Source organism: Bos indicus, chromosome X (genome assembly GCF_029378745.1).
Source record: "Bos indicus isolate NIAB-ARS_2022 breed Sahiwal x Tharparkar chromosome X, NIAB-ARS_B.indTharparkar_mat_pri_1.0, whole genome shotgun sequence".
NCBI lineage: Eukaryota > Metazoa > Chordata > Mammalia > Artiodactyla > Bovidae > Bos > Bos indicus.
Genome location: NC_091789.1, coordinates 144425725 through 144453210, shown reverse-complemented (window position 1 = coordinate 144453210; position 27486 = coordinate 144425725). Strand labels below are relative to the sequence as shown.

Below are 27486 nucleotides of genomic sequence, written 5' to 3'. Positions count from 1 at the left end.
CTTACCCACCCCATAGGAAAAATTAGAGAGAAAACTACCTCCCACACTTGGGCAGTGGCTTTTTTATTTTGGGCTTGATCTTTGAATTCTGTAGATGTTAGAATTTCATATGGTTTTGCCTGGAAGAGGGCTTAAAAATGAGGGACTCTGATTTGTTCCAGGGAATTGCAATAGATTATGGCATGCTGGGCATTTGTATCCATCTTCTAGTCTATTCTCCATCTATCTGTTCATCCGCCCACACCCACCCTCCCATCTTTATGCCCATCTTCTTGTCTGTTGTTGTCCATCCAAACTGCTGTTCACTCATCCATCTATCTATCAGCCTGTCCATCCTCCCACCCCCATATCCATCAGTCCATGCAGCTACCCACCCATTGATTTATCCATCCCTCTATCCACCCATCTATCCACTCATCCATCCATCTGTCCGTCCATCCATCCACTCACCCATCTATCTATCTGCTACCCACCCAGTGTATCAGGCGCTGTTCAGGGGGCTGGTGGTACATTTTCGAGCAAAACAACACACATCTCTGTTATCTTGGTGTTTATGACCTGGATGTGCTTTTTAGAATTTAGTCATTCAAACCTCAGTCAGTTCGGGGGGATTAATCGTTGCATTTCTTGTTAGGAAAATATACTTGCTATTTTTGAAATCCACCAGTGGACTGTTTTCGTACTTACAGGATTCTGCTTCAGGAAAAAAGAAACTGTCTCCTGATGCAGCTGGAAGAAGCCACCCGCCTCACATCCTATCTCCAGTCCCAGTTACAAAGGTGAGTAACTTGATTATCATCTTGTAATGATGTGGTCATGAGCTTCACAATGCCCTTTAGCTTGGTTTTCTCTCCCAGAACTAAGAACATGAAGTGCTTGTAAACACAGGACAGAAAAGTGGATACGTGATATTTTTTGAGGAGCTGCTCATATCATGTATGATCCAAGGACTCTGAGGAGATCACCAAGTGGGACTTCTGAATAACGAATCTGAACTCAGATTTGCCCAAGGATTTTGTAGCTCACAGCATCAGAAAGTGTATATATTCATGTACATATATGCACACATACATTTTTATTTCTTTAAGGAACAATACCTTTAAGATGTGGATGCTCAGTAATAGTTCTGGAGTTCAGGTACTCAACTGTATTGGAAAGCATAGTGTCAAGGGCTTTCTGTGTATTATTTTCTCAGTTCCCCTTCGAAGAGTGTCTTGAGGTGGGAACTGTTCTCATCACAGCACTCCCCACCCAAGAAAGTGTGTGACTCAGAAAGGTCAAAAAGCCCTTGACCAAAAAAGACCTTCAGCTAGTCTGAGTTTGAGCTGGAACTTAAACTCAGGCAAGAGTCCTAGATGTTAACCTGTGTTCTCTACTGACACACACAGAAACACAGGAAATAGTCATGAACTCAAGGGTGGGGAGTGGGTGTCTTAAACAGCTCACAGGTGGGGTTGATGAGCACAAGGCAGGGTTTTACTCCTGGAGTTTCCCGGAGGCTGGCCTCGGATGGGGTCTAGAGGGCTCCAGCCATGGGCTCCAGGCTGCTCTTCTCTTTTCAGCCTGTCTGCCAGCACCCTGACCATGTCCTCGGGGAGCAGCCGTGGCTCCCTGGCCTCCAGCCGTGGCTCCCTGGCCTCCAGCCGCGGCTCGCTGAGCTCCGTCAGTTTCACCGACATCTACGGGCTCCCACAGTACGACAAGCCTGACACCGAGGGCGGCCCGCTCCTGCGCTTTGACCTCGTGCCCTTCGACTCCCTGGGCCGGGATGTGGGCCTGGCGGACACCGCGGGGCCCCCGGGCCTGCACAAGCCGAGGCACTCCCTGGACACCCCGCAGTCGCTGGCCTCCCTCTCTTCGCGGTCCTCCCTATCCTCGCTGTCCCCTCCCAGCTCACCCCTGGACACGCCCTTCCTCCCGGCCTCGCGAGACTCGCCCCTGGCCCAGCTTGGTGATGGCTTCGAGGTGGCAGGCCTGGGCACCCTGGACAGGCTGCGGGCTCAGGCCGCCGCCCTAGGGGATGAAGACCTGGCGGGCGCTGCGGCCCTGCCGCCGCATGGGTGCCCCGGGGACGGGGAAGGATCTCATGAGAGAGGACCCCAAGTGGCCACTGCTCCCACAGCTGCAGGTACCTACTAATGAGTCTCATGGGTGCCCCGGGCTGGGAGGCAAGGATCCAAGCTCATTGAGGAAGCCGTGTGCAGGGAGGCCAGCTGTTTTGCTGTGGCCTCAGGGGCGCTCAGCTTAGTAGGACCCTTGATGGAATGTCCTCGATGACAGATGAGGAAGCTCGCACGCCCACTCTGCTTGCGTGCTTTTGCTTTTGTCTTGTCCCTGGTCCTTGAAACTGATAAGTTTCCATGGAAAGACTGTCATAGTCTTTCCCGGTATTTTGCTAGTTTTCAGAATGTTAGTTGTTATAAATAAAGATAAGAACCACCTGTTCCTCCACAGTGGGAGCCTGATAAAGAAGTACTTGGGCCATAGTGAAGTTCCCAGGGAGTGTGCCCAGATGGAGCATTTCTGTGCGTGCCTGCCTCAGACCAGCACGAGGGGGGCTGTCGGGCTCTGGCCCCCCAGAAATCTTCCTTTGGCCCTGTGACTTCACTCTTTATCCTTTGTTCTTGTACTTGTCTATCATGGGGGAAGTGAAAAGGCATACCTGTGAGCATCAGTCCTTGCTACCAAATCGATTTCTCTGATACTGTTCAGATCAAGAAACACGTAGCCCTGAGAATTTCATCTGTCTAGTTGCTGTCAGTTCAGCTTGTCAACACGTAGCCCACGTGGAAAACCAGTCTGCTGTTTCAGAGGGTATTCTGGCTGATGGAGCTTTTGTGAGCCAACCTCCAGTGATTTGAACCCACTTCATTTTTGGAGAAGATAAAAAACTGCCACCCATTTAATTAACTTCCATTTGCACGGCAAACAGTAGATAATTTGTGGAGCACAGTGGATCTCAACCAGGGGTGTTTTTGCCCCCTAGAGGTACTTGGCTATGTCTCAAGACATTTTCAGTTGTCGAAGCTGAGGGGCTGGTTGTGGGGTAGGGGGTGGTGGTGGTACTACTGGCCTCTGGTGGGTGGAGACCAGCAGCACTGCTCAACATCCTTCAGCCCATAGCATGGTCCCCACTACAAAGAATGATTCAGCCAAGGTGTCTGTAGTACCAAGACTGAGAAACCCTGGTTCCATACTGTTAAGTGTTTTAGTAGCAAAGGACAGAGAGAAAACGTGAGTACAAACCCAAGGTAGTGGAAATGGCTTCAAACTAGCAGCTTAGACCCAGCCCCTGTCCCTGTCCTGTTGACTCATTAGCTGTGTAACCTCGAGTGCATCTTTGAAAGGGGCTCAGTCTCCACCTTCCTTGCCCTTAAACGAGGTGATCTTTGTGGACTCTTCCACTCACCACCATTCTGTTACCCATCAGTTCTTCTTTATGTATAACCAAGTTGGTTATTGGGCTTCCCTGGTAGCTCAGTGGTAAACAATCTGCCTTCCAAGCAGGAGACATGGGTTCAATCCCTGGGTCGGGAAGATCCCCTGGAAGAGGAAATAGCCACCCATTCCAGTGTTCTTGCCTGGGAAACCCCATGGACAGAGGAACCTGCCAGACTGCACTCTATGGGGTCACAAAAGAGGTGGACACGACTTAGCGACTAAACAACAGCAGTGCTGGTTATTCAGTTCACTTCAGTTTAGCCGCTCAGTCATGTCCGACTCTTTGCAACCCTGTAGACTGCAGCACGACAGGCTTCCCTGTCCCTGTCCATCACCATCTCCCAGAGCCTGCTCAAACTCACGTCCATTGAGTCGGTGATGCCATCCAACCATCTCATCCTTTGTCATCCCCTTCTCCTCCCACCTTCAATATTTCCCTGCATCGGGATCTTTTCAGATGAGTCAGTTCTTCAAATCAGGTGGCCAAAGTACTGGAGCTTCAGCTTCAGCATCAGTCCTTCCAATGAATATTCAGGACTGATATGTATATATAGTTTCTCGTAACATCTATGTGTTTAAGCAGAGATCCAGTATATTCTTAGGCAGTCCTGGAGCTTTTTGGCATCTCTTATTTCAGTGTCTTGCCCTCTGTGTTTGCAAACACGCCTTTCATATCCCCATATATGTTGTTTCTATAATTCACATGTCCAGAGGAACTTTATTGACTTTGGTCTTCATTATAATCACAGGTTCAGTATTCCATGTTTATTCCTGTGATTCAAAAAAGAAAATACAAAATAAGGACTGAATTGTGCATCTGTTGCTTGAGCTTACTTTTCTGTGTTCCCCGCCCACTTCTGGCGGCACAGTGATCCCTGGGTTGGGAAGATCCCTGGAATAGGAAATGGCAACCCCCTCCAGTATTCTTGACTGGATAATTCCATGGACAGATGAGGCTGATGGAATGCAGTCCATGGGGTTTGCATGTGTCCAAAGAGTTGGACACGACTGAGTACACACCCACACACCCATACCAACGTTTCTTTAAAGGTTGAAATACAAGAGTGTCAGTCTGTGTATGCAGAAAGTCCACACAAGGCCAAACACCCCTTTCGGTCCAGGATAAAGATGGGGTGGGAAAGAGAAGAGCCGACTTAATTTCTGATCCTGACTTCCTTTTCTTTTCCACTTTGTGATGGATGTTATGACGCTTCACAATTCTTAGATTGAGGGCTTTGCTTCTGGCATGGTCAGATACTGCCATCTGGTGGTGTATTCATATCTGACACTGAGTAGAATTACTCAGATTACAAATTAATTAAATTATAAGCACTTTATAGGTGGCACTAGTGGTAAAGACCCCACCTGCCAATGCAGGAGATTAGAGACATGGGTTCAATCCCTGGGTCAGGAAGATCTCCTGGAGGAGGGCATGGCAACCCACTCCAGTATTCTTGCCTGGAGAATCCCATGGACAGCAGGCTACAGTCCATAGGGTCACACAGAGCCAGACACGACTGAAGCAATTTAGCACACACTCAAATTACAAATACCACTTACAAACTAGAAGTATTTGTCTACATGAATGGGTCCTGTTGGGTGCTCCGTGAGGGCTGGGTTGGGTAAGCAGCTTGAGGCATGGACAATGGATAACTCCTGGCCTCCCTTGATCTTTGGGAATGCCCAAGCCTAGAGTCATCGCAGCTTCATAAAGTTGGTGAAGATTTCAGTACTCATTATGTTAACCCCGCCCCTCATTTATGATGCCCGAGGTCACGTAGTTCCCTGTGGTCTCCAGTCTAGTAACACTACGTGTTTTAAGTTTGACTCAAGCAACCTTTAGCAAGATAAAATTTTAGTTACACAAAATTCACAATCACCCATTGTGATTTAAATCAGTGTGAGGAGACCAAAAGTGGGACAGGGGAGGGGGAAAATAAATGGTCATCTTCAGCAGTTTTTACATGTTTACTACAGTTTTATCTTCCCCAGATTTTAAAAGTCAGATGTGTCATGATTTTGAAATCCATTCCTATTTTCATTCCCACTGGTATTTGCTAATGTAAATCCATAAATATTTTTACTTTATTCATCTGTTTATTGATGTTTTTATTACATTCTTTATCCTGTTTAAAATTGTTGGCTTAACTTCTACAGTGCTTTCACTTTCTACTTTTTTATCTCTTTTTTCATGCGGCTCGACAGAAACGTTCACTGTAAGTGACCTTGGACTTGCCTTTGCCTTGCTGGTCAGGCTGTGTCACATCTTTGTTCAGTGAATCAATGTATTTAGGATGGTCAAGGCATGGTCAGGAAGGACATAGCTCATAGCTGTCCTTTAAAGTAGCTCAACAGTTACTCTTATTATTGTCATTTCAGTGGTATTCATCTGGCTATGAAAGTGGTGTAAGAACTTTCTTAAAAGCTTGAAGTGTTTTTTCCTCCTTTCCTTTCCCCCTAGACTTTAACCCTTCCATGATTTTAGTATGTCAGCTGGCAGCTTTGCCCATAGTGTGATTTTCCTTATACTTTCCTACTTTTTGTCAAATGGTATTGTTGTCCTTAGGTCTCAGTGTCTGTCAGTCTGTGTTTCATGATGAAAAGTTTAGGGGCTTTAAAAATCAATGTGAAGAAGACTGTTTATTCCTTACTTCATTGGCTGCTCCCCACTGTCCCATTGTTGCCTTGAAGCCCGAGAGCAGACGGTTGGGGTATGTAGTGTGGGGTCTGCCATGTGCTTTTTTCTCACTCAGGGCGACAGATGACTGTACTTCCTTCTTCTGTCAACTCCTGCATCCGGTTGCTCCATGAATGCACTAAGCTTTCGATCACTGAGGATTAAGCCTTTCATTTCCTTTCTCTCTTCATCCATCTTCATTGCAATGAGAGAAATTTTGTCAGAGTCACGTTACCAGGTTGCCTGGAATTTGACTGGATTGTTGCATGGTGTTACTTCCTTAAAGATGTGTAAGGCCGAGTGACAGAACTGGGAATGGAAGTAGTGAGCAGTTGTGTTTTCTGGGGTTCCATGCAGCAACCTGAGGGCTTCCATCTGCAGTTCAGACCTGGGGGCTTTGGTTTCTTCCATGGGGCAGGGATGATGAACAGAGCTGGACTTGGGATTGGTGATCTATGATGTGTGAGTCAATACCTCCAGCCACCCTGGGACTGAGTCAGTTTTTGCCTCTGACTGAGGCGGAGCTGGTGGCCCCTAAGATGGGTGTTGCATGCCTTTGGAAGATCAGCTTTTGTCTGCTTTTGTCTGCAGTTAACATCGTGAGACCAAAGCCACAGACACCCCCATCTGTTTTGCACCCCACTGAATGTGTTTGGGTTTAATTGTTCTGTGAATTAATAATTTGGTTGAAAAGAGAGTTGGTCATTGGTGGACTGAGGGAATGCACTAAGCTTGAGATCACTGAGGATTAAGCCTTTCATTTCATTTCTCTCTTCGTACATTTTCATCGCAATGAGAGAAATTTTGTGAGAAATTTTGTTGAGAAATTCCCTAAACTTAGGGATGCGCAGATATCTAAATTTTCAATTTCTAGAGCTTAGATGCCTGAAGCAAAGTAGAGAGACCAGAGGGACCTGCGTGACTAACAAGAGGCATCATGATGCCAGAGTGAGGCTCAGTTGGGGCTTCATGGTTTAATCCTGTGTTCTAACCACGTGTGCCTCTCTTGAAAGCGTGGAGGCTCCTGTGTCCATTGTCACATTCAGCAGAGGGCACTTGGTGCTGTGAGGGAAGGAGCAGAAGGACTTGATGAAATGAAACGGTTAAGGGGAGAATGTCAGTGGCTCTTGGTTAAAGTAGGTCTGAGACAAAAGTAAAGCTGCTCAGTGATGAGACTGTCTAATCCCAGGAGACCCTTCTGGAAGCCAGTCTGTCCCCAGGACTGCTGAGGAGGATGCTGTAGTCAGAAAAAGGGGCCACGGAGACATTGACAAAGGCCAAGTCTGGGTTGCATCTGTATATCCTCTGACTTGAAAGTCACTACGTTTTTTTAGGGATGATTTTGATGATTTTTTTTTTTAATTCTGTTTTGCGATTGTGAGGCAGTGTAGTCCACATTTCTTGTATGAAGCATGGAGACTACCAGGCAGCATCAAAGAGGAAACACTGACCCTCCCAGCTCTCAGAGAACTCGCTATCCTTCATGCCTGAGTGATCTCTCTCCCTGACACTCTCTCAGAGTGCCACCGTGCCCAGGGCCTTCCCACCACCTTCTGTCCTGTGTGCTCATTAAGGAGGTGAAAGGAGATTTATGGTCATTTAAAGAGCTTTTAAAGAAGTAGCCGGAAGCCCGTATCTTCCAGTTTTCATTATCAGAAGGTTCTCGAGCAGAGTGTGGTTAAGCACACATCTGTGCACACGCTGGCCTGTCTCTGCTGCTTTGTGCTTCGTCTGTGCTGTGACCTGGCCTCCTGCACTGTCACCTCCTGAGCCCTGCCACGTCTCTTGCTTACAGTAGTGACCCTTCGAGAAGACAGCGCCCAGAGGCTGGAGCACAGACCGTGCCGCATGTCCACCTGCCTGTCTGATTACTCCCTGGCCAGCGACAGCGGCGTGTTTGAACCTCCCAACAAAAGGTTAGAAGCTGACCTCCCCTCCCTGGGCTGACTTCCCGAAAGACAGCCCTGCCCATACGTGTCTGGCTTGACACTGTGTGTGTCTGTGGGGTGCAGCTCTTCTACTTTCTCTCCACCCAGGAGAGGGCTCTTAGCATTCCCAGGAAACCCCTCTGCTCCTGGGTGGTGTCTGGGGCCTGGCCTGGCTCCCTGTTTCTAGGACGACTGCTCTCTCTCCAGCCCTGGGCGGGGGGCAGTGAAAGGCACAAGCCCAGTAGAGCTGGAAAAGGAGAATCAGTGTGTGAGAGACACCTGCTTTTTTCTAGAAAGGATGTTTACTTGAAATGAATGTCCATGCCTCGCCATCCCTCCCACTTTCCTCAGCTCAAGGAATTACTTTGCAAGGGCAGAACAATTCTGGGCTTTATTTTGTTTGAGACCTTTGATGTCATTTATTTCGCCTCGGGTATCTGTATGCATCTCATTTATTGTGTAGCATTTTAAAGGACGTGTTTTTGAACTTTGTCCTAAACATCACATGTGGTCTTCAGAGGTATGCAGTTATTTTTTCAGAAATACCACCTGGTCGGCAGGCACCCTGGGCGATGGCATCATGGATCCTGGGGACCTGCTGTGTCCTTTCATTCACTGTAGAGCATTTATTTCAGTCCCCACTTAATAAAGCCCCTCTCACTAAGAAGCACTCCTAGCAGGAGTTTCTGCTGAGCCCACAGTAAGCACGTCCCCTTGGGGTAATGGTTCCTTTTCTGATTGTGTTCAGGAGTGAGGATGCTGACGAGCCTGTTCGTGGAGATGCTTGCAGTAACGAGGGGCCCCAGATCCATGTTGGATTTCTGTGAGTACAGAAGACTCTTTCCCTGTGGATCGTGAAGATGATGGGTAGATTGGGGCCCGCCCACCAACTCAGAGCTCCGCCCACAGGCCTAGAGGGATAAAGGGACCTGAGTAAGCAGCTCCATTGCTGTCCCCCGACACCAAGTCACAGCTGGGGACTGTCACCCTGTGTAGCCCGGGGAGCTGGGTGCTTTGCAATGCAAAACGTTTGAGATTCTAGTTACAGTTTCTTTCTTTTTTAAAAAAAAAATTTATTTACTTATTTGACTGTAACAGGTCTTCATTGTGGATGCAGGTTCTTTAGTTGTGGCATGCAAATTCTTGGTTGCAGCATGTGGAATCTAGTTCCCTGGCCAGGGATCAAACTCTGGCCTCCTGCACTGAGAGCATGGAGTCTTAGCCACTGGACCACCAGGAAAGTCCCCGGGTTACAGTTTCTGTTCTCAGAGGAGTAAGGCAGGATGTTCACATCCCAGCAGCTTTCTTTTGCTCACTCTTGTCATCCTAGTCGAGTGTTTCTCAGTGTCGGCGCTCATGACCTTGGAGCTGGGTTGTTCTTGGTTGGGGCCCATCCTGTGCACTCTGGAGTGTTCAGTGGCAGCAAGATCCAGTAGCCGCCACCCCCCCACACACATACACTTGGTGTGACAGTAAGAAATGTCCTCAGACTTCACACCGGTCTCCTCGGAGTGTGGTGAGGGCCACTGTGGTAGTTGCACCAGAAGGATTTGTCCACCTCAGGGAGTTTGCAGTCTGTGAACTCGTGTTTTATTTTCCAGGCTTGACAGGGCCAATGAGTGTCTCCTTGTGAACGTACTCCAACTGAAGAACTTTGCTGGGCTGATGGTAAAGGAAGACTGCAAAATGTAAGCTTTCCCAGGCCCTCCTCCACACCACACCGCTGGCTAACCTGTGCTTCTTGGCTGTTTGGGCAGGGGAAAAGACTGTTTTAGAACCTGAATTCAGAATAAGACGCCAGGGCATGTCTGCCTGAAATATAAAAGATTTTAAGTTTTAAGAAGAGGCTGGTTTACTATTGGAAGCAGGTGGCATTCATGGAGCCAGTCTGGTTATGTGTGTGGCCATGATGAGAAAGGGCTGTGTGCCCTTCATTGGTAGCCTTTGAGCTTAAGATGTCTCTCCTGGTCACAAGGCTTGGTGGTGACATGGCCACACTTGTCTCTTGAGACCAGATGAGGTGCCTGAACTGGGAGAAGGGAATTCGAGTTGTCCCCAGCAGGAAGATGGGTGCTTGAACGCTGGGAGGGGGAGTCCCACTTAGCCAGGTGGGTGAGCCCCCCTGTGATGGGCGTTCAGGCCAGATGGCGCCCTCCCCTTCCATGAGTCATCTTCGCAGACTGGCCTTGCAAAGCCCTTGGAAGCAGCCTGGTTTTGGGTGGCTGACGGTTTGCAGCATCCACTGATGCTTGAGCGTCTCCTGGGTGCCAGCTTCCACGCCGGGGGTGAACAGGGCAGGGAGCACAGCCTGGTGCGGCAGGCAGAGCTTGGAGAGGGAGCCAAGGGGCCGTGGAGAGATCCGGCCAGATTTTTTCCCACAAAGATGGTGAAAGCAGAATGTCCACTTGAGTCCCTCTCAAGTCCTAACCACTGACCTGGAAGTCTTTCCTTTGTGAGTGGGTTTTCTCCCCCTGATCTCTAGGGGCTTGTAAGTTCTTTGGCCTTATTCTTAGTTGACAAAAAGAATCTCCTCCAAAAGACAGTAAAACTCTGCGTATGGGCAGTGAAACTAGGTGGCGTATCTGCACGCTTCTGTGATCCACGTGTGTCCCATGCAGCTGTTTCAGTAAATGCTGCCTCCATCCGCTTTTTTCCTCCCTCTCTCGGTTGCAGACACATCCGTGTCTATCTGCCCCCGCTTGACTCCAGCACGCCAAACACTTACTGCTCGAAGGCTCTGGAATTGCAAGCCCCCCTGGTATTTAATGAAGTGTTCAGAATCCCTGTGCATTCAAGCATGGTGACGTTGAAGTCTCTTCAGTTATACGTGTGCTCCGTGAACCCGCAACTGCAGGAGGAACTGCTGGTACGGCCCCTCCCTGCCCCTGCCCCCTCCCTCCCCACCTGCCTGAGTCCCAGGGTGGGACACTGATGAATTGTGCCGCTGTCAAAGGATCTCTGTCGCAGGGAGGAGAAAAAGGGGTGATAAAACCCCTTATCTTGTCAAGTGTTTTGTACTTGTGTATTATCTCAATGAATACTTGTAAAACGTCTGCGTAACCACTTCTGCAGTATCCCCATCTTCAGTCACAGGAACTAATAAATAGGTCTGATAAACTCGGCAGATAGAACTATAGGATGGTCGGTTACATTTGAATTTCAAATAAACTATGGATCCCTTTTAGTATAAGTATGTCCCATGTAATATTTGGGACAGAATTGATATATATTTTTTTAAATATGCTGTTTATTTGAAATGACAGTTCACCCAGATGCGCAGTATTTTATCTAGCAACCTTGGAACCAGGTGAATCAACTATCCATCTTTACCTAGGCAGATAGGGCGGGGCTTGGAAACCAGGCTGCTTTCTTCCCAATGTTGGAATTTTCCCCCTTAGTCCCACTCCATCAGTGTCAGAATTAGAGAAGAGTTCCACCAACCTTTTTTTAAAAATCCCTGTGAGAATCACTGGCTCTTCTAAGTGGCATACCCTGAGCCTGACCCACCACTTCATCTTGTCTGTTCTCTGCCCTACTTCCCCTCCTAGCACGTTCTGATTGAGCTGAACCTGCAAGCAAGGAGCTGCCCCCATTAGATCCTTTGTGAAGACTTTCATTTCACTGCAGCCTTTTTAGGCTTCCCTGGTGGCGCTAGTGGTAAAGAATCTGCCTGCTTAATGCAGGAGACTTAAAAAAACATGGGTTCTATACCTGGGTCAGAAAGATCCCCTGGAGAAGGAAATGACAACCCACTCCAGTATTCTTGCCTGAAAACTCCCATGGACAGAGGAGCCTGGGGGGCTACAGTCTATGGGGTCACAAAGGGTCGGACACAACTGAAGTGACGTAGCATGCATGCATGCAGTCTTTGAATAGCAGTGGAAAATTGTGTGGCCTTTGTGGTTAACATTAAAGGGTGACTTTATTTGATGCTTGTCGGTTGTTAAGATGCAGTCATTCAAGACCTGTTGTGCTTTTTTTTCCTTTAAACACCTTGCAGGGCATTGCTCAGATTAACCTGACCGATTATGATTCGAGCGAGATGCAGCTGCGATGGTACTCAGTCCAGGTGTTCACTGGCCCCGAGCCACCGCGGCGGGAGGAGGAGCGGCCAGGAGACTGTGCCGCCCAGGACCTGACACTGGCTGCTTGCAGGAAGACAGTAGGTGGCCCAGCTTTGAGACAGGCTCTTCCTGGGGACATTGTTTCTAAGAAACAGCTATGTAAACATGGACTTCCCTGGTGGCTCAGACAGTAAAGAATCTGCCAGCAATGCAGGAGACCTGAGTTCAATCCCTGGGTCAAGAAGCTCCCCTAGAGGAGAGCATGCCAACCCACTCCAGTACGCTTGCCTGGAGAATCCCATGGACAGAGGAGCCTGGCAGGCTATAGTCCATGGGGTTGCAAAGAGTCGAACACAACTGAAGTGACTTAGCACACACACGTTTGTTTCAGAGAAGACCCTGCTGACTCACCCACTGAGCAGCTGAGCACATAGTGATGCATGTGGCTGTTCAGGATAATGTTTTTTTAATGCAGCGTGTTCTTGATCATAAGTGATGCGTTAGTAGCTTTAAAATTTGAATTTTCAGAGCTCCCTAAAAAGGCCAAGTTACTGACTTTCTGTCAACCAGGGCTGAGGTGCTTCTCACTGGAGGGCAGCTGGGGATGGCCACTGGATGGCTGCCAGCTGGGCAGGGTAGTAGGGTGCTCCCACAGGCTTTCCGTTTTGCCACCACACACCACTGGCCTCAGTTGCTTCTCAGCGTCATCCCTTTCGTCCTGCAGGACGCAGTGACGGTGCTGCTGGCGAGAACCACAGCGCAGCTGCAGGCAGTAGAGAGAGAGCTGGCCGAGGAGCGCGTGAAGCTGGAGTACACAGAGGAGGAGATCCTGGAGATGGAACGCAAGGAGGAGCAGGCTGAGGCCGTGTCTGAGAGGTGAGTGTGGCCGGCAGCCCCTGAGAAAGACGCAGCTCATCTTCCTGGAGTGAAGCAGCTACAGGTTAGTTTCTATAGAATGTGCTGGGCGACTCTTGGATACCTTTGCGCAGAAGTTGGGATTCTCATGAGGGGGTCGTGTGGTTGTTTTCATGAAGGCCATATTTTTGTTTGTTTGTTTGTTTGGCCATATTTTGACTCTAGCTGTAGGCACAGGCTTTTCACCTTTCTTCCTATTCCTGAATTTTCTTAAAGTGAGGGAACTGTTGAGGGCTCCCTCTGCCAAGATTGGATATGATAGATCTTTAAAATTCTGTTTTTTCTCTTTATTAACTGCTTTACTGGGACACAGTCTCCCTACCAGGGCTTCCCTGGTGGCTCAGACAGTAAAGAATCTGCCAGCAATGCAAGGGACCCAGGTTCATTCCCTAGGTCAGGAAGATTGCCTGGAGAAGAGAATGGCTGCCCACTCCAGCATTCTTGCTTGAAGAATCCTCATGGACAGAGGAGCCTGGTGGGCTACAGTCCATAGGATCTCAAAGAGTCAGACATGACTAAGTGACTTTGACTTTCACATTTCAATCTCCCTACCATACAGTCACCCCTTTAAGTGTACACAGTTCGGTGGATTTTAATACAGGCACACAATTATGCCCCCAAAGCCACAGGCAACTTTAGAGCATTTTCATCCTGCCAAAAGGAAACCCCATCCCCATTAGCAGTCCTCTCAGCCCCTGGCCACTGCCCATCTCCATGCCATCTCCAAGGATTTGCTTGTTCTGGGCATTTCATTTAAATAGAATCATGTGATGCCCCTTTACATCTTACCCAGAGCTGCCTGTGGGCAAATGCTTGACTAGGGCAGATGTGTCTTTAGTAGAGGAATCACTCAGAGGAGCGGCACCATGAGTATATCGCTTTCTGGCAGATCCTTTCCGGAGGCACTTTCTTATTGCTTTACTTCCACGTTTTTCCATAAAGAGCATGTTTCCAAAGCTTGCTACTTCTTCCTAATAGCTTTCTCAGGGTTTATTTTCAAAAGGAGTTTATTTTCGGGAGGGAAAGCGCACGGCAGAGAGGTGGGCTCAGGGATGGGCAGGAAGCTGAGAGGACTCAGAGAGGTGGTCCCAGGGTCCTGGCATCTTCAATGACTGCAACTGGGCGAGACAGACAGACAGACCCTCTAGATGAAAGGCCTCATAGCACTCTGTCTTCCCTAGAGAACCTAAATGCCTTTCACTTTATGAGAAAAGTACCCATCTTCAGTCATCAGAAGCAAATATTGAGCATCTCTGCTACAGTGCTCTAAGTGCAGCAGTGAACTCAGTCCTTGATGAACATTTTGAGGGCTTTTGCCATGTCCACCTGCAGGAGTTGGCAGGCAGACTCGGTAGACAGTGGCTGTAGCAGCTGTGCCCAGACCAGCCCCCCGCACCCAGAGCCCTGCTGCGTTGGTGTTGACTCCATCCATGGACACACGTTTGCTGGCCAGGCAGATCCTTACAGCCCCGAGAAACTTCAGCCTCCAGCTCTTAAGGTAAGTAGAAAAGGTCAAGGGATATGATGGATCCCTTAATGTTTTGCGTGACAGTACCGGGCACTGCCCTGGATGGGGGAGTGTGTATCCCACATGAGGGAAGCCAAGCAAATGCCCTTGCATCTGTAAACAGCAAGTCCTATGGAAACATTTGTCTTCTTTAAACTAAAAAGGTTGGATTTTTACTCATTCATGAGCCATCTGATGATGACCCATTCCCATCTTCAGGGTCATGTGTGGCTTGGGATATTTCATGGGTCCCTATGGTTTTGGACACTTGTAGTTATTTTCCATTTGTGACATTAAGAACAGTGCCTCAGGAGGAGATGCTCTGGGCATAGCTACCAGTCATTGCCAGCATCCAGCTTTCTCAGACCTTTACAAGCATTGGTCCAAGTCAGGGGAGTGGCTTGCTTAATGTCTCTTCCTCCCGCAACTTTTCAGTTTGAAGCACTTTGAATCTATAGAGAAGCTGCTAGAATAGTACAGTAGATACTTTTAACTCCTTCACCTGGATTCCTCAGTCGCTAGTTCTTCAACCACATTTGCATTCTCTCTCAGCCTGTGCTCGTGGTAGCTGCTAGGCATTGCAGATGCAGCAGCAAAGAAACAGATGGCAAGTCCTGCCCTGTGGGCAACAGACAGGGTAAATCAGTACAACTCAGCAGCAATGGAGGTAGTCAAAAGGGCTACTGAAGGATGAAATGATAGGGAAGCAGGGCTTGCATTTTTAGAAAGATTTCTCATTTTAGAAAGGGGTACATTTAGAAATGTAAATTGGTATCTTCAAAGATCAGGACTGTAAAATGGTGCAGCCACTATAGAAAACAGTGTAGAGGTTCCTCAGGAAATTAAAGATAGAATTATCATCTGATCCAGCAATTCCACTTCTGGATGTACATCCTAAAGAATTGAAAGAAAGTCTCCAAGAGATACATGTATATCCATGTTCATAGCAGTATTATTCACAGTAGCCAGGAGGTGGAAGCAACCTACACGTCCATCCACAGATGAATGGATAAGGAAAATGTGACATATATGTACAATGGAATGTTACCTTTAAAAAGGAAGGTAGTCATGTCACATGCTACCACATGAATGAAACTCGAAGACACTGTGCTGAGTGAAATGAGCCAGTCACAAAAGAATGAGTACTATATGATTATACTTATATGAGATTCCTAAATTTAGTAATTAAATTTATAGAGACAGGAAGTAGAATGGTGGTTACCATGGGCTAGAGATGGGGAAATTGTTGTTTAATGGTGGCAGAGTTCAGTTTGGGAAGATGAAAAAGTTCTGGAGGTCTCTTTCACAATAATATAAATACATTTAATACTACTGAACTGTGCACTAAAAAATGTAAATTTTATGTTTTTTTACAAACCATGAGAAAGAAGAATAGAGCTGGAGGTACCATGGTCTCTGATTTCAAACTATACTACAAAGCTATAGAAAGCAAAACAGTATGGTACTGGCACAAAAAAATACACATAGATGAATGGAACAGATTATAAAGCCCAGAAATAAACCCACACTTATATGGTTAACTAATCTGTGAGGAAGGAAGCAAGGAAATACACTGGAGAAAAGACAGCCTCTTCAGTAAGTGGTGTTGGGGAAAATGGATTACTTTCTCATTCCATTTTTAAATGGATTAAAGACTTATATGTAAGGTCTGAAACTATAAAATTCCTAGAGGAAAGCATAGGTAGTATGCTCTTGGACTTTAATCTTAGCAATGCATTATAGTTTAGGATTTCTCTCCTCAGGCAAGATAAATAAAAACAATAAACAAATGAGACTTTATCAAACTAAAAATTTTTGCCAAGTGAAGAAGCCTATAAGGAAAACAGACAGCCTACTGAATGGGAGAAGATAGTTGCAAACATTATAGCTGACAAGGGGTTAATATCCAAAATACACAAAGAACTCATGACAACTCAACATCAATAAAACAACCAACCTGATTAAAAACTGGGCAGAAGACTTGAATTGACATTTTTCCAGAGAAGACGTTCAGATGGCCAACAGACATATGAAAAGATGCTCAACATCACTAATCGTTCAGTTCAGTTCAGTCGCTCAGTAGTGTCCGACTCTTTGCGACCCCATGAATTGCAGCACGCCAGGCCTCCCTGTCCATCACCAACTCCCGGAGTTCACTCAGACTCACATCCATCGAGTCAGTGATGCCATCCAGCCATCTCATCCTCTGATGTCCCCTTCTCCTCCTGCCCCCAATCCCTCCCAGCATCAGAGTCTTTTCCAATGAGTCAACTCTTCACATGAGGTGGCCAAAGTACTGGAGTTTCAGCTTTAGCATCATTCCTTCCAAAGAAATCCCAGGGCTTATCTCCTTCAGAATGGACTGGTTGGATCTCCTTGCAGTCCAAGGGACTCTCAAGAGTCTTCTCCAACACCACAGTTCAAAAGCATCAATTCTTCAGCGCTCAGCCTTCTTCACAGTCCAACTCTCACATCCATACATGACCATAGGAAAAACCATAGCCTTGACTAGACGGACCTTTGTTGGCAAAGTAATGTCTCTGCTTTTCATTAGGGAAATGTAAATCAGAACCACAATGAGATATCACCATGTACCTGTAAGAAGGACTGTCATCAAAGACAACAGATAAACGTTGGAGAGGATGTAGAAAAAAGGGAACCCTTGTGCATTGTTGGTGGGAATGTAAGTTGGTGTGAACACTGTGGAAAATAGTATGGAGATTCTTCAAAAAATTAAAAATAGAACTACCATACACCTAGCCATTCCATTTCTGGATATTTTTCTGAAGAAAACAAAAATGCTAATAGAAAAGATACATGCACTCATATGTTTATTGCAGGATGATTTATAATAACCAAGATACAGAAACAACCTAAATGCCCATCAATAAATGGGTAAAGAAAATGTGGTGTGTGTGTGTGAAATTAAATATTAGCTGTAAAGAAGAAGGGAATCTTGTCATTTGCAACAGCATAGATGGACCTAGAGATTATCATGCTAAATGGAGCAATCAGACAGAGAAAGACATATACTGCATGATTTCACTTGTTCAGTCACTAAGTCGTGTCCAACTTTTTGCAACCCCATGGACTACAGCACACCAGGCTCTCCTTTCCTTCACTATCTCCTGGAATTTGCTCAAATACATGTCCATTGAGTCAGTGAGACATCCAACCATCTCATCCTTTACCATCCTTTTCTCTTTTTGCTTTCAATCTGTCCCAGCATCAGCGTTTTTTCCAATGAGTCAGTTCTTCTCATCAGGTGGCCAAAGTATTGAAGCTTCAGGTTCAGCATCAGTCCTTCCAATGAATATTCAGGGTTGATTTTCTTTAAAACTGACTGGTTTGATCTCCTTGCAGTCCAAGGGACTCTCAAGAGTCTTCTCCAGCACCACAGTTTGAAAGCATCAGTTCTTCAGCACTCAGCCTTCTTTATGGTCCAGCTCTCACATGTGTACATGACTACTGGAAAAACCGTAGCTTTGACTATATAGACCTTTGTCAGCAAAGTGATGTCTCTGCTTTTCAATACATTGTCTAGGTTTGTTGTAGCTTTTCTTCCAAGGAGCAAGTGTCTTTTAATTTCATGTCTGCAGTCACCATCTGCAGTGATTTTGGAGCCCAAGAATATAAAATCTGTCACTGCTTCTACTTCTTCCCCTTCTATGGGCCACTTATATGTGGCATCTAAAAAAGCTGAACAAATGAACAACCATAACAAAACAACAACAGATTCATAGATACGGAGAATAAACTGGTGGTTGCCAGGGTGGAGGATGGGGGGAGGTGCAAGGATGAGGGAAATAAGGGAGATTATAAAATAAGGAAATCATATGGTCAGTAATATTGTATCAACTGTAACATGGCAGATGGTAACTAGACTTATTATGGTGATCATTTTGTAATGTATAAAAATACAGAATCACTATCTTGAACACCTGAAGCTAATATAACAATGTAAGCCAGTTATACTTCAGTAAAAATGAATGAATGAATGAATGAATGTCATCGTACAGTACACGGCGTCTTGTGACTGGCTTCTTTCACTCAGCCTGATGTTTTCAAGGCCCAGCACACTGTCGTTGTCTGTCAGCACTTCCCTCCTTCTCATCCCTTGTATGAGTACAGGGCATTTTTTTTATCTACTCATCCGTCCATGGAGGTTTGGACTCCTTCCACCTTTCACCTGTTTGAATAAGGCTGCTGTGAACCCATCTGTGTGCAAATATTTGAACACCTGTTTTCAGGTCTTTAGGGTATACACCTAGGAGTGGAATCACAGGGTCCTACTTCAATTTTATCAGAATGTCTCTGGCACTGTGTTGAGAAGCATTTGAAGAGAAGAGCGAGGTGTGGAATCAGGGAGCCAGGTGAGAAGCCTGCACTAAGCAGGCAGAACATGATGGTGACCCAGATGGAGAGTCAATGACAAGAGGTCACAACATGCTTAATCTTGAACACAGAGCCAACAGGACTTGATCTTGGACCAGATACAGGGTGTATAAAAGAGAGCTGAGTCCAGAATGACACGAAAACTTTTTTTGCTTGAACAAACTAGTTAGGTTGAGATGCTTGGCCGAGGGAATATCAGAAATTCTGGACGTGTTAAGTGTGAAATGCCACGTAGAAGTCCATGTGGAGGACAGAAGAGTGGGTCACATGGAGTTGATTGCTTATGTCCTAGCAAAAGTCATGGTAATAAATTGTATCTAGGTTGACAAGGAGACCAACACAGAAGATCTCTTCCCCGAAGAGGTAGCGAGTCTTCGGAAGGAGAGGCCCAGCCGCAGGGCCCGCGGCTCACCCTTTGTTCGGAGCAGCACCATTGTCCGTTCTCAGACTTTCTCTCCTGGAGCACGAAGCCAGTATGTTTGCAGAGTAAGTTGGGATTCCTTGCCACCTGTCTACAAGTTTTCTTTATGTCCCCTTTATTTGTTTTTTTATTTATACTAAAAGACATATCTCTTATCACAAATGATACCACTAAAGGAACACCATGCATGGGTGAGTAGGAAATCGATGTTGGTCTCATCTCCCCACTTTGCCCCAAGCAAATCTAACTCTGTGGAAAATAAGGCCATGAAGGCAAGGACTTTGCTTTCACGCAGATATACACTGATCCCAAAACAAGAACCCACAGCCAAATAAAATACAGGCTGTCTTGGCTCCCATGAAGCTGGCATTATTTATTTTTCTTTTTAAAAGTGGGCCTTTTCCCTTGGTGAGCAGAGTGGGTGTTAGTCTTGTGCACTTGTCCTCCTGCCAGGAACAGGGCTCTTTCCTGGAACGCCGTTCTTTCCAGCTCTTGCCAAAGCTAGAAACACAGCAGACAAGAATGATTGATAAAAAAGTGAAAAACACTGAGGACAGCGCAGGCTTTCATGAGCGTCCCACCATATCAAGTGGCAGCTGGCACTGATAAGATGGAAATTGTGTTGCTGGATCAGCCTGGAAACCTCACCTGGTTTGGCTGATGGACGCAAGGGAGGAATGGGGATGAGGGTTGGTCCGCTTATTCGCTCTGCCTTTGTTTTGCTTGAAACTCTTGTGTAGGTTTTCTTTTAAGTGATACCCAGAGTCCTGGTAAAAACTCTAAAAGCCTTAAGGGTGTGTGAGTACCTGCAGGAGAAACAGAGTAATCCAATTCAGAGTACACAGATGATGCATGTGAATTCTTAAGGAAGTGTTTCTGAACCTTCGTCTTTTTGATGCAGCTTTATCGTAGTGACAGTGACAGTTCCACACTGCCTCGGAAGTCCCCCTTTGTGCGAAACACTCTGGAAAGACGGACCCTTCGCTATAAGCAGGTATGTGCCCACGCAGACTAATGTGTAGTCTATATGTACCCTGGGAGCTATTTCTACAAGCCTGACAAGGTAATATTTTAGCTATATTATTTGAAAGGCAATATATTTATTTCCTTCTTTACTTAGATGTAATTTCTTAAAACTGTATATAAAGCTAACATGTTACCAATATTTATGTTTCCCAAGATAATGTCATAATCAAAGATAATACATGATCTTTACATTTTAAAATATAGTGTAAACAATCAGCCATCCTATATCAGATTTTTTTTTCTTTTTTGAAAAGCAAGTATATACAGTTTAGAAAATTTGAGGCTTTCAATGTGGAGCATTCTTCTACATAAGACTGTTTCTTTCATATCCTTATATAACCAAGTTTTTTTCCCTACATCACACCAGTGTACAAAGTTTTGCTACTTTTAGTTTGTAAGTTAGTGGTTCCCTTACTTTCCTGGGGAAGGATTCTTTTAAAGAAAAATAAATTCCCAGATCTCCTTGTGGTGGTTTCGTTTAGAGTAGCTGTTGGCTGAGAATGATAAGAAAATACATAATTCAGCTACAAACATATTTGTCAACAGCAACGCTGTTGGCATTTTGGCCTAGATCATTCTTTGTCGTGGGGGCGTCCTGTGCACTGTGGGAAGCTGAGCTCCATCTCTGGCCTTGAACCCACTCGTTGGCAGTAGCATGCGCCTCCCCCCACTGCCAGTTGTGACAAACAAGAATATCCCCAGATGTTGCCAAGTGTCCCCTGAGTGGCTAAGTCACTCCTGGTTAAGAACTCTGTTATGAATTCAGCAGTGCTTTTACATGAATTTGTATTTATCAAGTCACTTATATTTGCGTTTAACTTCTGCATATGTGCAAAATAGTGTTATGAGTATGTAAAACACATACAGTGGTTCAGTCCTCTGAAGAACGTAGATAGGCTCATGGATTTGTGATTTTGTTGCACTAACTGCCTTCCCCAGGGTTGTTTGCCATGCAGTGGGAAGTACTGCTCTCAACTCCATGTACAAAATTCTTTTCTCAGAACTTAAAAACAGCAGACTTGCTTATTACTTCAGGCTTATACAGGGAAGAACGTTTTTTGTTGTTTGGCCACATCATGTGGCTTGCAGTCTTAGGTTCTCCAGCAGGAATTGAACCTGAGGGAGAGGGGGGTGCCCTAACCACTGGACCATCTGGGAATTCCCTGGGAAGGAACTTTTTCTGACATTGTGTGTGTGTTTAAACAGAAAGCCCTCACATGGTTTATTTCATGCTTTTTTTCTCCCTTACACAGTAGATCATTAAGATTTTGCCATGTTGGTATAGGTTTCATCTTTTTCAATGGTTGTGTTCTCTGCTGGCCTCATAATGTATTTGATCACTTTTCTCTTGTTAAGTGAAAGTGTTAGTTGCTTAGTGGTCGTCACCTCTTTGCAACCTCATGGACTGTAGCCCACCAGGCTCTTCTCCATGGAATTTCCCAGGCAAGAATACTGGAGTGGGTAGCCATTCCCTTCTCCAGGGGATATTCCCGACCAAGGGATCAAATCAGAGTCTCCCCTTTTACAGGCAGATTCTTTACCGTCTGAGCCACCAGGAAAGCCCTTTCTCTTGTTAGCTATTTAGAATTTTTTCCTCTCATAAACCTTTCTACACAACATTGCCTGTGCCTTTCAAATGCAAGTCAAAATCAAATGTCAGAACAAAGAAAGCTCATGTCACGTTAACTTTCACTTATATTGTCAAATATCACTTGAGAAAGATGACTCCTGCCTGCCCCATGTGAGAGGGTATATTTCTGTGCACTTGGGCCAAAACCTAAGGTGGTCCTTCCACCGGACAGTTGGCTGTCACTGGCTTGCTCTTGGACATGGGTTTGAACCCCAGTCGCCCACATGGATGTTGTGTTGAGAAATACCCCTCCAGCGACCCCTTCCCTGGAGTAGGGGACGGGAGATGGGGACAGGCCAGGGTAAGAAGCTGCTGGCAGGGCGCGGGGGGTGGGGAGTGGGGGTGAGGTGGGGTGCTCAACTTCCCTGGACTGCAGCCCTGCAGGTCCTCCCTGGCGGCACTGGCAGCACGCACATCCCTAGACCTGGAGCTGGACCTCCAGGCGTCGCGGACGCGGCAGCGGCAGCTGAACGAGGAGCTGTGCGCCCTGCGCGAGCTGCGCCAGCGCCTGGAGGATGCCCAGCTCCGCGGCCACACCGACCTGCCAGCCTGGCTGCTGCGAGACGAGCGCTTCCGGAGCCTGCTGCGGGAGGCCGAGCGGCAGGTGAGCGGGCGCCCTGGGCGGGGCGAGGGGGGCGGGCCGGCGGGCGGGACTTTCTCCCCCTCCCGGTGCCCCTCCCGCACCGGAGCTAGTGTGGGCTTCCGGCGTTCTTCTCGTTGACTCCGCGTTGCTGGTTGCTGTTCCAGACGAGACAAACCAAACTTGACTTCCATCAAGAACAGGCAGCCGAGAAGATGCTGAAGAAGGCTTCTAAGGGGGTGTGCCAGCTGCGTGGGCAGAACCTCAAAGAGCCCATCCAAGTGCAGACGTTCAGGTGAGGAGAAGCCCGGGCCTCACTTTCCCGCAGGCTTTTTTTTACTGTCAGCCCTTTGTCGTTTTAAAAAGTCAAGTTAAGTATTGAAAAAGACCCGCAGGAGGTCGAGAACAAAGCAGAAATCTTCACTGCTGTTAGCATTGTGCAGTTCTCTTTTGATCTTCTTTTTTACCCCAAGCACTGTTTTTTTTCAGCTACTTGTAATCATACTGTGCATTGGAGTTTGCATTTAGCTCTTTTTTAAAGTAAAATATCCCCTATTGCTGCATCATCTGTTACCTTTTTTGGTAGTAATCTCTCATCTAATAGATATAATTTACTTCTAAACAGTTTATCCCCTGCTTCTTTCCAGATGTTTGCTGTTGTAAACTACACAGTGATTCACATTTAGATACATACGCATATCACCTTTGCCTTTTTAGTTTTTGATTGAATCATAATAGACATTTAGGGAAGCCTGCATATCCTACATGTGAAATGTATCAGTGAATTGTCATAAACACTACACAGCAATAATCAAATGTTATTAGCATTTCCAGATTTTCCATGCCAGAATAACCACTGTCTTGGATTTGAATAGCATAGACTAGCTTTCCCTGTTTTTATTTTTTTATGTGAGGAAAATTACCTAGTTATATCCATTTTCTTTTGTGTTTGGCTTTTTACAAAGCCGAGGTGAAATTCACATAACATAAAATTAACCGCTTTAAAGTGAACAGTTCCATGCCATTTAGTACAGTCACAATGTGTCCAGTTTGAAAGCATTTCCATCACCCTAGAAGGAAAACCCTGACCCATTAAGCAGTCATTCCCCATCCCAGCGTCCCATCAGCTCCTGGCCACCACCATTCTCCTTTCTGCCTCTGTGGGTTTGCCTGTTCTGGACCTTTCATGTAAGAGTAGTCAATTAGGATTTAGAACTTGTATAGTTTTTCATTTATTCATACAGAAAAAATTTACTGAGCATCTCCATATACCAGGCACCATTCTAGTTACTGAAGAAAAACCCTTGGGGCTTTGTAACCTCTATTAAAATTGGGAGGGCGGCGCAAAAAGATTTAGAGAATCTATATACAAACAGATGTGCTCTTGGGAATTGAAATTCAGTGCATTCTCTCAGTAAGAAAAGCTCTCATTGATAGCAGATGCTCTTGCCAGATTTTGTTGGATTTCCGTCAACCCCTAACCTGTTATTCTTTCCAATCCCAGGGAGAAGATAGCATTTTTTACAAGACCAAGGATTAACGTACCTCCTCTGCCTGCCGATGATGTTTGATGTAGTGCTTTGTACACATGAAGTATTTATCTGCCTGTTATATTTTAATGAAGTTCTTAGGCTAGCTAAATTTGTCTTTAAAATATTTGTGCAAAGCTATTAATATACACATTTTGTAAAAAAAACAAAACACATATATCTATACATATATATTTTGTAATAGTGACGGCAACAGGGCTTGGTTTTTCCTTGTTGTGAAATTGACATCTCTGAAGACAGGTTATTTTATAAGAGACAATTATCATGTTAAGAGTGTACAGTTTTTAACGCTGTTTTATTTGACTTAAAGGCTGGAAGACAGAAACGAAGTGAGTTCAGGCAAATTCACTGTATTGTAATTTATTTATAGTACTTTTTTTTCCTTGAAGGAAAATACTGACTTTAAGATGTATTTTAAGACTGAATTTTGTTCTTCAGTATTTGTCACGCGGTAGAATGGAACTTGGGGCCGGTTTTGTGTCTGACACCCGAAATGCAAACACTGTGCTGAATCCTCTTCCTCCATGCATTTATCACGTACATCGTACACTTTGGCACCCTTTGTGTTCCCTTAAGATGCCACCGCAGGGGCTCAGTCAGGTGCCAACGCAGGGGCTCAATCGTAAGTCAGTGCCTGGTGCCCTGCGGGCACCTAGTGTCCCTGTGGCCCCAGGTCTGAAGGCGGTCCTAGAGCCCCTGGCGGCAGCCACACAGCCCGCCCTCCCCCGGCCTCTGCCTTTCTAGTCCGCCCTATCCAGTTGAGACTGAGACCCAACAAAGAGGGCAGTGGTGGAGCTTCTGCTCTGCTTGCAGGAAAATGAAAAGAGAAGGAAGGTGCATTTTCAGCGAGTCAGTGGATCCGCTGATGGATGGAGCCGTCACAGCACGGACATGAGAACCTTCCAAGGCGCTTTTTTGAGGAAGCAGACTTCTGTGGGAGCCATATCTAGCCAGCAAGTGGCTCACAGGAGAGCATTTGCTTTCAATCAGATGGCCCCCGCCCCATACTGGAGTTGTCCTGATATTTCTTAAGGAATCTTAGAACTAGCTCATGAGGAAAAAAATTCTTTACGTAATACAACTATACCATCCTCATAAAATGCCAAATGGTATAGTTTGTCTACTACGTATTTATTATCTATGGAATGCACTCTCCTTCATGAGGCCTCAGAGAAGTAAACGAGGTGAATCACACAAAATGTAAGAGAAAACGCCCTCGTCCCCACACCGTCTTTCTGCCCTTCCCTTGAAAATGTCTCCCCTCCCCCCTTAATCAGCAGCATCTTTTTTCCCATTAGTCTGTAACCACTCCCTTGTATAATCTGCCTTCATTTTCACATTTATTAAAAATGAATTTTGTAAAAGCATTTCATTGACCTATCACGGACAGTAAAGTTGTCAGTGGTGGTAAAGCTGAAAACTTTATGCTTTTTCACACTTGCCACTTATTGCTATGAATCTCTGCCTCTAGTCTTGATTTTTTTTTCTTTTTTTCCTTTGCTTATTTCCCTATATACATACCCACAACAGAGGTAGAGACACATAAAACATCAGTGCCTGCCAAAAATGCCAGGAGACAGCGTTAGTGAATTGGTCAGGATGGTGGCAGGCCCTCCCTGTTCCCAGCTGTTGAGACTAACGAATTGGCTGGCGCTAGGCTCTGGGGTGTGTGGAAAGCAAATCATGTACATTTCAGGTGCATGGCTCCCCGGAAGTGGGGCAGTCCCAGCCACCTTGCCTAGGCGCTCTGTAGCCACATTGCCACTTGAAGTGCTAACTGGGTTGAAGGGTTGAAGCAGCTTTTACTTTCAAGCCCTACAAAGTGGCAACGTAGGGAAACCCACTGTGCCTGTATAGAAAGCCTGCAAGGATTTGCAGATAAATGTCACTGCCCAGTCGAGACTGATGATTTTTGTTTGGCGTGCTTCTCCACCCCAGAGTTTAATGAAAACAAAAAGAAATCCCTGCTTTGCCTCACTAGAAACAGATCCAGTCTGTGCTTTGACATCACTTCCAGGAGCGCTGCTTGCACCTTTCTGTGTGTCCCTCCCTCCCTCCTGAGTCTGTCTGCTTTTGCACCTGAATGGGACCATCCTAAGAAAGCAAAGAAAAGCCAGGCAGATGAAGGAGGGGAGGTGATGGGTTTCCTGCTGCTTGGCAGTCTGTGGCCAGAAGGGGCAGGTGGACAGCGATAGAGGCCAGCTGAGGAGGCAGGAGGACGCAGTGTCCCCTCATTGGCTTCTCTTTCGTGACTTGATTTTGCAGCTTCTGACTGGTTAAAACTGCCACCCCCTGGAAAATATCCCACATGTCTAAAAAGTGAAGTCCTATCGTCTTAAGGGGTATTTTCTTATGTTTAAGTTTGTCCATAACTGTGCCTTGTGGTAAGAAACCTCTGCCTTGTTTTATCAGCAGTTTAGTCCAGAAACAATCCAAAGTCTGCCACCAGGGTCCTTTAGGAACACTACAGCAAATAAAAGGGAATTTGGTCTTCCATTCATCTGGTAACTTAACTGTCACCACCGAAATATGTAACCTTCTGTTGTGGGAATAAGTTATAATCAGTATTCATCTCTATTTTTGTCTCTGTTCTAATTGTGTCATTTGTATCTTTTGAAAGTATTTCTTCTATAAAATTAAACTAACCTGCCTTAAAAACAGAATGGAAATGGTGTGATTTTTAAAAAATATAATTATAGACTTAAATATATAAAAATGTATATAAGAGATGAGATGGTTGGATGGCATCACTGATTCAATGAACATGAACTTAGGCGAACTCCGGAAGATGGTGATGGACAGGGAGGCCTGGTGTGCTGCAGTCCATGGGGTTGCAGAGTCAGACGTGACTTTGTGACTGAAAACCGCTTTTTCAACATAAAAATAGAGGTGTGAAAATAGAATAATACAATGAACACACATAAAGCCCTCTCCCTCACCCCTTCAAATTGAATCATTCTTGGCCCATCTTGTTTGGTCTACACCAAACTTTCTCCTGTCCTTGGTTCCATCTTCTGAAGCAAATCCCATCCACCTTGGTTCAGCTGGAAACATTTCAGTATGTATGGCTAAGAGAGAAAGACATGCACAGTAGCCTTATCACATCATAATGTTTCAGTTCAGTTCAGTTCAGTCACTCAGTCGTGTCCGACTCTTTGCAACCCCATGAATCGCAGCACTCCAGGCCTCCCTGTCCATCACCAACTCCGGGAGTTCACTCAGACTTAAGTCCATCGAGTCAGTGATGCCATCCAGCCGTCTCATACTCTGTCGTCCCCTTCTCCTCCTGCCCCCAATCCCTCCCAGCATCAGAGTCTTTTCCAATGAGTCAACTCTTCGCATGAGGTGGCCA

At 46.0% G+C, this 27486-nt stretch overlaps 1 protein-coding gene across 4 annotated transcripts in view; it reads left to right on the top strand.

The window, feature by feature from the left end:
* WWC3 (WWC family member 3) overlaps positions 1-26797 on the top strand; it is a 110157-nt gene extending 83360 nt beyond the window's left edge. For all 4 annotated transcript variants that reach the window (XM_070784423.1, XM_070784422.1, XM_070784425.1 and 1 more), the window contains 14 exons: positions 690-779; positions 1563-2128; positions 7914-8034; positions 8795-8869; positions 9648-9734; positions 10720-10912; positions 12047-12208; positions 12835-12986; positions 14358-14523; positions 19249-19413; positions 20250-20342; positions 22381-22608; positions 22752-22879; positions 24089-26797. In XM_070784423.1, coding sequence (XP_070640524.1) covers positions 690-779; positions 1563-2128; positions 7914-8034; positions 8795-8869; positions 9648-9734; positions 10720-10912; positions 12047-12208; positions 12835-12986; positions 14358-14523; positions 19249-19413; positions 20250-20342; positions 22381-22608; positions 22752-22879; positions 24089-24155 — 2293 coding nt within the window. In that variant the 3' untranslated portion in view covers positions 24156-26797. The remainder of the gene's footprint in view (positions 1-689; positions 780-1562; positions 2129-7913; positions 8035-8794; positions 8870-9647; positions 9735-10719; positions 10913-12046; positions 12209-12834; positions 12987-14357; positions 14524-19248; positions 19414-20249; positions 20343-22380; positions 22609-22751; positions 22880-24088) is intronic.
* The last annotated feature ends 689 nt before the right edge of the window (positions 26798-27486 follow it).